Raw genomic sequence first — 9,543 nt, forward strand, 5'->3', positions numbered from 1 at the left:
ATAAGATAATAATGGATGAATGCAATGCATTGGCCAATATCAACCTGGTACACACTTGCTAGTGGTCATTCCGTCTAGTCATGACCCATGGGGGACTCGCGAGGTCCATATACCCATTGCGGCGTGCAACCTGATCCCATGTTGCAGCGTGCAACCTGATCCATAACTTGTATATGTTGCGGCGTGCAATCCGATCCATAAATTGCATATGTTGCGGCGTGTAACGCGATCCCATATATCATCGCAAATATTTAATCTCGATCTTACCTTTTCGGCCTTAAAGACCACGTCATATCTCTTTTTCCACAACTTATCCATCAAGTATGTAGTAATGAACGCATGTATGCAAGATATCATGTACCAATATCATAAAAGTATAGAATGGATCATCATGGAATCACAAAAATTCAAATCGAGTATCAACATGGATCATTCTTTCACGATTTACATGAGTCATGGAGTGATGAGGTAAATGAAGTCATATAATTGCAAGTATTCATCAAACATGGCTAACAGTGATAGGCACCGTCATTTATTTCAACCAGAGGGTGCTTGGATTGACATTTTAAAAATAGCTAATAAGCTAAAAGCTAAAAGCAAATAAGTTGGGACTACTTAACTTTTGACTTTTAACTTATTTTTGTACTTTTTTTGTTTTAAAATAACTGCTTAAAATAAAACTTTATCTTTTCCAAACACCTCAAAAAGTAAAACGCTTAAAAGCCAAAAAACATTTAAAATAAGCCAATCCGAACACCCTACTAATGTTATCTGAGAAAAGTTTCCGTTTATCAAAGCTACTCAAGAAGTGTTTTCAAATTTTACAAAAAACTTGTTCTGACATTTTTCAGCAAACACCGCCGCAAGTTTGTCATGGGAAGGGGAAACGCCGTCACATGAAGTAGGCACTCCCAAGTAAACTACAATATTCATCACAAATAGACCAGTTTAATGTTGAATATTAACTCACTGAAAAATGCCTCTTTAATCAAAAGATTCTCTTTTGCATATTTGCTTTAAAATGGCTTCCGAAACTCCTAGTTCCTGATGAAAATATAACAGATACATAAACAAGGAATCTAAAAGAACGGGGAAAAGAAAGAAAGTAAAAGAGAAGAAAACTAATCGCCTCACCGCACATCAACAAGTATGGACTACATTATACAAAAATAGCTCAAGCCCAAGACTTGTTCCATCTCGACTCTTCCTATAATTGCTCATTTCAAGTTAGAATTAGCTTTCATACAGCAGCTGGCTCTTCAATTGTTCCTTCTTTTTTGGCTTCCTCACCTAGCGTAAATCGAACAAACCTCCTAACCTTTATGTTCTCCCCAAGAGCGGCAACAGTTTGCTTTACCAAATCCTTCACAAGAACACCATCATCTTTTATGAAAGGCTGCTCCAAAAGAACAAGCTCTCCAAGCCTTTTGGAGACCCTGCCCTCAACAATCTTCTCCCTTATGTTTTCAGGCTTGTTCTTAAGATCTTCTCTCTGCATTTCCAACTCCTTTTCCTTGTTGACAGTGCTTTCTGGAATCTCATCGATAGATACATACTGCACCTGTGGGCAGGCTGCAACTTGCATTGCAATATCATCGACCAACTCCTTAAAGGTGTCACCTCTCGCGACAAAGTCGGTTTCACAATTAACTTCAATTAGCACACCAATGCGAGAGTCATGAATGTACGAACCAATCCTCCCCTCAGCAGCAAGTCGGCTGGACTTTTTATCGGCAGTTGAAAGACCCTTCCTTCGGAGGTATTCCTGTGCCTTTTCAAGATCCCCTCCAGTTTCTGAGAGAGCTTTCTTGCAATCCATCATCCCAGCTCCAGTTTCTTCCCGCAGTTGTTTCACCAAAGCGGCTGAAACTGCTACTTTCTCAGCCCTGCATTAGAATCCATAAAACAGAAATTAACAGTGAGACATAAAAGAATATACGAGTTTTGGGGTTCAAAACAGTATAGGATAAAAATTGGCATGGAGTTACGCAATAAGATGAGACAGACAAACTCTGACAGTAATTTTAGATTAGCTCTTCCATAATGCTGTTGGAGCCAGATATTATTTGAAAAAAAATGAAGTGGAACATGTACTTAAGTTTAGAAGATTGTATAAGCAGTATTTGAGTCGAAACATAGAAGAAAACTAAAACTATCATTTAATAATGAGAAGTTGAGTAGAAACAATTAGCCAACTGAAAAGATGACACTATAATCTGAATTGTAAAAATTTTGTATTTGACCTGTCATGGAATGCTCTGCTGCCACATTTCTGGTTTTCCAAAGTTTGAAGAAACGTAATATATTGGTAGGATGTAATTATCAAAAAATTAGAAACTTACTCAACAGTAGTCTCCTTGGCTTCAACAGCAGGTTGCTCTTTTACTGGTGAGGAAACAGGTTTAGCTGCAGTTTGAGCAGCCACCTCTGCAGCGAAGTCTTGGCTCTTCTTTTCAAGACCTTCTCCCAGGTTGTATCTAACAAATCTCTTTACTTGGATGTTTTCACCAATCGTTGCAATTGTCTGCTTGACCAAGTCCTTTACAACCATCTTATCATTCTTGATGTAAGGCTGCTCCAGTAATGCCAGTTCTTCAAGCCTCTTATTTATCCGCCCATCAACGATCTTGGATCTGATTTGCTCAGGTTTTGACAATAGGTCTTCCTTCTGCATTTCAATTTCTCTTTCCTTGTTGACGATCTCCTCTGGAACATCTTCTGGAACAAGATACTGCACTTGAGGGTATGCAGCCACTTGCATGGCTAAGTCATCAACTAATTCCTTGAAAATGTCACCACGAGATACGAAATCTGTCTCACAGTTAACCTCTACCAGGACACCAATTCTGCTATCATGGATGTATGAGCCAATTCTACCTTCAGCTGTAACTCTACTCGATTTCTTATCAGCACTTGCCAATCCCTTTTTCCTGAGATACTCCTGCGCTTTAACAATGTCACCTCCAGCTTCTTTAAGAGCCTTCTTGCAGTCCATCATTCCTGCTCCTGTCTCTTCACGCAGTTGTTTCACAAGAGCAGGTGAAATACCTGTTGCATACCACAGAGGACACGATTTAGTGAACCAGGAAAGTACTTGTTTCGATACAACAGTACCATCTGATGTGTGACAATTTTACATAGATATATCAAGGAATAATATAATCATCCTCTTGTTTCAGTTTATCCGAGTTCACATTACAAAGAGATAGCTTGGCGGAATCAGTCAATGGACCAACAAAAAGAAGGTATGATATAAAGGAAGCAGAGGAAGTTAGATATCCCACAACCATAATAGAGTATCTGAGCTTAACGGACCCCATTAATAGACTATAGATGGACTGAAAGGGGTAGTGTCAGGAAGAAACAAATAGGTTAAATTTTACAAAACTACAGATTTCAGCTACAAAGGCAAACTAGTGACCCATTCAGATTATGACAGCCAGTAACGTTAAATATAGTGATAACCCTTCCTCAGCGTTATAATTTATATTCATAATTCAAGACTCTACACTTTCCATAAGTTTGACCTTATATGATACAATAAGGAAAGAGTCAACCTGAACCTTTAGGATATTAGCACTTAAATTCTCTTCAAGACTTACCAAAACCATCAATTTCTTTCTCTTAGTTCCTTTCTTCATAGAGACAGTGAATTAATTTACCGTGTTTCAAGAGGATATCCACTGTATTAGATCCTTTTTTTCTTCTGTATCTTTATTTAGTATCCAACTCAAAATAAAGGACCATGGACAATGAGAATTCATATGCCGACCCTGACTAGCTTGGGATTGAGGCTAGAAGTAGTAGAAGTAGTTGTTATTTGGATAAGCTATCTAATTAGTTAAATCTCTTCTAAGGATGAAGCCTGCAATCTGGTATCTTTAGCTGTACTAGATTCTTTTTTTTCTTGAGAAAAAAAAAAAGCTAGTATGGCTAAAGATTCGATGAGCAAGAATCTGTATTTTAGCACAAATCTCATCATTAGGATTTTCATACTCCAAATTGAATGATGAAGGGAGTAGAACGAGCAAATTTTTTATTGCTTGGACGATTATCTTGGATCAAATTAAGATATATGTTTACAATAGATTTGAGATTTATAAGAGCACCCAAGGGTGTGACCTAGTGGTCAATGAAGTGGGTTGAGAACCATAAGGTCTCAGGTTCAATTCCCCGTGGAGGCAAAAACCACTAGGTGGTCTTTTCCCATCTGTTAAGCCTTGGTAGATAGAGTTACCCGGTACCTGTGTTGGTGGGAGGTAGCAAGTATCCCGTGGAATTACTCGAGGTGCGCGGAAGCTGGCCCGAACAGCACAGTCACTAAAAAAATTGAGATTTATAAGTACCACATAGGTAGAGAGAAGAAATTCTCTTCAATTTGAAGTCTCCTTCATCACAAACTATGAATGCCATAAAAATCCTGATAAGAAAATGATGTTTACCACTTCAAAGATTTAACGAACAAAGAAAAAATTATTCCGGCTGCATTTTATAACCAGAACTAGAGTTTCTCCTGTTCACAGTTTCAGCGACACATTTAGCATGCAGTACATGTGTAAAAAGTTACGATTCTCTAATGCAATTTCTTTCTCCAAGTAGGTAAACCACCACCCCTGCCAAAAACACAAGCTTCTAATTCTTTCTAGCACAGTTATTTCATCACTCAACGGTGAAATTTTTACATCATACCAACTAACACAAATGTTTGGCAACTAGATCCGCAAATTTTATTGTAGAGATTTATTATTTCCTTTTTAACAAGTTAATATCAGAAATATTCCAGAAAAGAAAGGCAAAAGAAAAGAAAAACCTTTTGTTGCGGCTTCATTTGATGAAGCAGTTCCGTTTTGCTCACTTGAGTTCGCAACATTTATATCTTGATCAGTATTGGGAGCCACCTCTTCCTGTTGAACAGCTGTATCAGATGACTTTTCCAATGCGGAAGGAGTATTTTCAACTATGGTCTCCACAACTCCAGCATCTTCCTGACTTTCTGTGAGCGAAATTGGATTGTCAGCTAGTTTCTTGGTGACTCGCCATTAATTTATCTTTCTCACATAGCACAACATTATGTCCTTTTAAGTAATTTCAAGATTTTACTCGGAGCAAGAAAATCATTCTGTCGTTATGTCAATCAAACAAAAAACACCTGTTTTGGTCACGAGAAAGTTCTCTATACATTAAACTAGAGACTCTGTAAGTTGAAATGATGCAATACGAAGAAGCAACAGAAGAATAATATACCAAATATTTCAACATGAACTGTACTAGAAGTGCCTTTTCTTAGATTGGTTCATATCCTTATATTTCATCTCCTCCTCGGATAATATGTAAAGTGTATTTATATCATGCATCAACACCTTATTTGGATTCACAAATTTGTCTAAGCAATGTAATAGTTGTATCCAGCTGTTTGTCATAAATATACACGCGAGAACCAAGGATGTGAAATGAGTAATAAATCAGAGGGGAAATAGGAAAGTTTCATATTAGACACCTTCATCCTTGCTATGCTCCAAAGGAGCTTCAGATTGTCCAGTTGGGCTTGATATACTGTCATTATCATCACCACTAGTTTCCTCTGTTTCTTTGGCAGCCTCTTTGACACTTGCTATTTCAGTTTCAACCTCATTTTCTGCTACTGCATCATCAGTCAGTTCCTCCGTGACCTCCTCGGCCGCCACAGTTTCAGATGCTGAGATCTGATAAGCTGCTTGCTCAGGCGAGACAGTTGCAGTGTCAGTTTCCACAGCATCTCCTACAGGTGATACCTCAGCTTGCTGACCAATGGTGGATGTGCTTCCTTCAGGAGCCAAATTTTCAGGAGCTGACTCCACTTCTTCATCAATGTTTTGTTTTGTATCCTCCCCATCTATAGTTTCTGGAACACTATCATTGGCAGCATTGACTGATTCTTCCTCTTTGCCTGTAGTTTCAGGAAACACATCCATTTTATTAGCCGCCACATCTGCTTCCTTTGATTGTTCAGCTAGTTCTTCTTCTTTTTCCCTCTCATCCAAAAATGAAGAGATTTCTTCGTTGCTACGGAAAGCCAATACAAAAGGATTTGTTGCCGAATGGACAACACCCTGGTTGAGCTTTGAGTCCAACTCTGAAGCAGCTTCTTCTTTTTTCATGGTCAAAGTTACCTGTCCTCTGGTAATGCGCAATACACGGACACTAACTTCTTGACCTACTTGTAGTGAAGAGCCACTGTCAATAATTCCAAACGCTTCATCAGCCTCCTCTGATGCTGGCAGGAATCCTTCCTCTCCTTCAGGAAGAGATATAAAAGCACCAGACCTGGTTAGATTTTTTACAGTGCCCTCAAGATCTTGGCCCTTGACAAACTTGGAGACTTTCTTCCCGTCATCTCTCCTTTGGTTGTTCCTTTGTGTGTTCTTCCTTGGAGTTCGGGATCTGTCACCACTACTGGATGGAGAATCATTCTGTTGCTGTGGCCTACTAGGATCATCACTTTCACGCATGGTGAGAGATATGCGCCCTGTCTCCACGTTTGCTTCAACTAATCTCACTGTCACCTCTTGTCCAACAGATACAATGCTTCCTACATCCTTTACAAAACTATCACTCAACCTAGAAACATGCACTAGTCCATCTGTAAAAGCTCCAAAATCAACAAAGGCGCCAAATGGCTGGATCGACCTGACCTTTCCAGTAAATGTTGCACCTGGAGTAAGATCTTCATTCTTCACAGGAGGCATCTCACTCTTTCTAGCAGGTCTTGAACGCTTAGATTGGACAGATGTAGGACTCACATCTAGTATGGAGGATTCTCCACTTGCTTCTGAGGCTTCACCTGATCCATTATCCGTAGCAGTTGATTCTACTTCTTCCACTGCTACATCAGTCTCAGTTGCTGATACTACGAGACCTCTTAATTTAGGTTGTATAATGCAACCAACTCTAAAATGGGGAAATAATTTAACAGATGTTGACAGAGGTAGGATACATTTTGGGGTAGGTAAAGTTTGCTTGCTGGATTTTCGCGACACATTGTATCTTGATAAACATGTATTCTTTCTCGTGAGAAAGACAGATCCTGGAGTAACTGATACATTGCTAGTTGCAATTGGAACCATTGGAGCCATGTGGATTTGATATTTGGATTGCTAAGGTTTGTGGAACTACAAGGATTAGATCATCTGTTCCACACCTGACAAATATATAAAACAGTTAGAGAAAGAAGAAAACATGACTATCATTAAATGTCATAATATTATGATAGCAACGGCACCATGACCGAAATACTATAAATATATACAAAAACAAATAAGCCCAGGGTAACAAAGTACTCCCTCCGTTTCAATTTGCTGGTCTTACTTTCCTTTTTATTCCGTTTATAAAAGAATGCCCCTTTCCTTTTTTAACAACTCTTTAATTCCAACTTTCCACATGGCATGTTTAAGACCACAAGATTAAAGGGCCTTTGGGTACATTCCACATATCTTAAGTTTAAGACCACAAGATTTAAGGGTGTGTTTGGTATGAAGGAAAGTGTTTTCCTACAAAATGTTTTCTTGAAAAACAAGTGGGTTTCTTACTTATTTTCTAGTGTTTGGCAACTAAGCAAAAAAATATTATCTAAAAGCATTTGGATGTAATCTAGCAAAACACTATGGGGGTGGGTAGTGGGGGTTTAGGGTTGGTCGGGCGTGGGGTTGGGGGCATTGGGTGGGTGGGGAGGAGACAATGAAATTGGAATGTCACTTATGGAACTTGCTTTCCCTAATTCCATTAGGGAAGTCATTTTCCCTATTTTTAAGGAACTTAACATTGTGACCAACCAAACATGAGAAAATTAGAAAATGTTTTACGCCATACAAAACACACTCTAAAAGTCTAGTTTACTTTCTTAAACTCCGTGCCAAGTCAAAACTAGACAAACAAATTGAAACGGAGGGAGTACTAGAGTAGGAGTAAATAGATGGATAATGGTATATGTTTAGCCAGCTAACTCGTTGAAAAGCACACACAAACAACAAAAACAAAAGCAGATTTGTAGTTGAACATAAAGAATGTGGTTCAGAAATCATCATAAGCAATTCCATAAGCTGCAAACTCTTGCTATCCCAGCTAGTTTATTTAACATGTAGACCGGCAGTTTAGAAAGATTCCAATTCACTAAAAATAATGAAAGAGCTGACTATATGGGATTATTTTATCCCACCGGGATAGTAATAAATACCCATTACCAAAAGCGGGATAAAATAATCCCACATCTTATTATCCTTATCAGAGTTAAAAAAAAGATGATTCACAAATGCAATTAAGTATCTTTGTAAATTCGCTGACTATCTTACCGGAAACTCTAAGTTACAAGCTATTTAACAATCAAATAAATATAATTTTTAAGTGAAGAAGAATTAAATTTCTTTTCCACTATGGACAACTCAATGGCCTAGCTGGAACCATTTTCATTGCTCAACATTGAACTTAAAAAACCCCACGAAATATAGAAGAAACAATACGAGGATAATTATCGTACTGAATTACCTTTCAATTATGGGTTTCAATAACACTGCTACACGAAAAGCTCAACGCTTTTAAAAGAAAAACTCGGAAACATAGAAGGAAGAGAGTTGAAAAATCAAACCTTTCAATGAATAAGAGAGTTGCTGTATATATGAAGAAAGAGCAGGTTTAGTGTAACTGAACTGGTGAGGGGATAGGAGGAAAGGTATATATTATTATATGGCTAATAAAAAGAGGGAAATGAAAGGTGGGGGCGTCATATCCTTATCCGTCCATCATCTGTTTGTCAAAAACCATGCTGCTCTGTCGGGTCGGATCGGGTTGTGGCCTTTTTGGGGGTTTCTATTTAGGGGTGTGTTTACTGTTTAGTATGAAGGAAAATGTTTTCCGGTAAAATAAGTGATTTTTTTATTTATTTTTATTTTCTGTACATAGGCAATAAATATTTTTATTCTAAAAATATTTGTATATAATTTGAATAAATGTTGTGGTACGTGGGGGAGTGGGGAATAAGGTTACGTGGGTGGGGTTGAGATGGGCTGTGTTGGAGGGTAGGGACAAGAGCAGCTCAATACTATTGGTGTGCCTAAAGCCATTTTATTTTATTTTTAAAAAGAACTTTCATATATATTTTATTTGAAATCTATTTTTCTAGCAAAACTATAATAATTATGGGACAAGGACATAAGTAGCCATCCAGCGAAAATATTAGACAACTGGATGGTCACGAAAAATCAAAAGACATTTTGTAGCTAAATGTATTTTATACACTATATACATACACATTATAAACATTTTTCGGTATACTTTATGTATAGTAATTGTATAATCAATATATAATGTATACACATTAATTATACACATATTATTCTTTTATTATACATTATTTACACAATGTAGTCGCCGGAAAATAAATTCCAGGCTTTCACATCACTCAGTTTACAATCCTCGACAACTATCAATTTCACGAACTCAATTCTTTAAACCACAATTTTAATTCAACTTTTAGCACAAATGAACAACTTCAAACAATTTTCGTCAATGTTT

General features: G+C 37.7%; 1 protein-coding gene across 2 annotated transcripts; it reads right to left on the reverse strand.

Annotated features, from left to right (window-relative positions):
* Positions 1 to 983: 983 nt before the first annotated feature.
* Positions 984 to 8,772, reverse strand: LOC132603424 (polyprotein of EF-Ts, chloroplastic). 2 transcript variants are annotated; one of them, XM_060316474.1, is made up of 5 exons: positions 8,618 to 8,772; positions 5,498 to 7,177; positions 4,811 to 4,993; positions 2,343 to 3,048; positions 984 to 1,886 (listed from the first exon to the last, which is right to left on the reverse strand). In XM_060316474.1, exons 2-5 carry the CDS (start codon positions 7,110 to 7,112, stop codon positions 1,241 to 1,243), a joined length of 3,150 nt encoding a protein of 1,049 aa, XP_060172457.1. In that variant the 5' UTR covers positions 7,113 to 7,177; positions 8,618 to 8,772; the 3' UTR covers positions 984 to 1,240. The 2 variants fall into 2 exon arrangements, with proteins under 2 accessions (XP_060172457.1, XP_060172458.1); XM_060316475.1 differs by having other exon boundaries at positions 8,518 to 8,672.
* Positions 8,773 to 9,543: the final 771 nt, after the last annotated feature.

The sequence above is a fragment of the Lycium barbarum genome, chromosome 7, assembly GCF_019175385.1.
Source record: "Lycium barbarum isolate Lr01 chromosome 7, ASM1917538v2, whole genome shotgun sequence".
Classification (NCBI taxonomy): domain Eukaryota; kingdom Viridiplantae; phylum Streptophyta; class Magnoliopsida; order Solanales; family Solanaceae; genus Lycium; species Lycium barbarum.

Bases quoted from the DNA above. Each gene is read 5' to 3' on its own strand.
- LOC132603424 (XM_060316474.1), bottom strand. From the start codon at position 7,112: ATGGCTCCAATGGTTCCAATTGCAACTAGCAATGTATCAGTTACTCCA. The intron at 4,994-5,497 runs GTGTCTAATATG...TTTCGCTCACAG, and splicing joins GGAGCATAGCAAGGATGAAG to AAAGTCAGGAAGATGCTGGA. The intron at 3,049-4,810 runs GTTTTTCTTTTC...GGTATGCAACAG, and splicing joins AAATGAAGCCGCAACAAAAG to GTATTTCACCTGCTCTTGTG.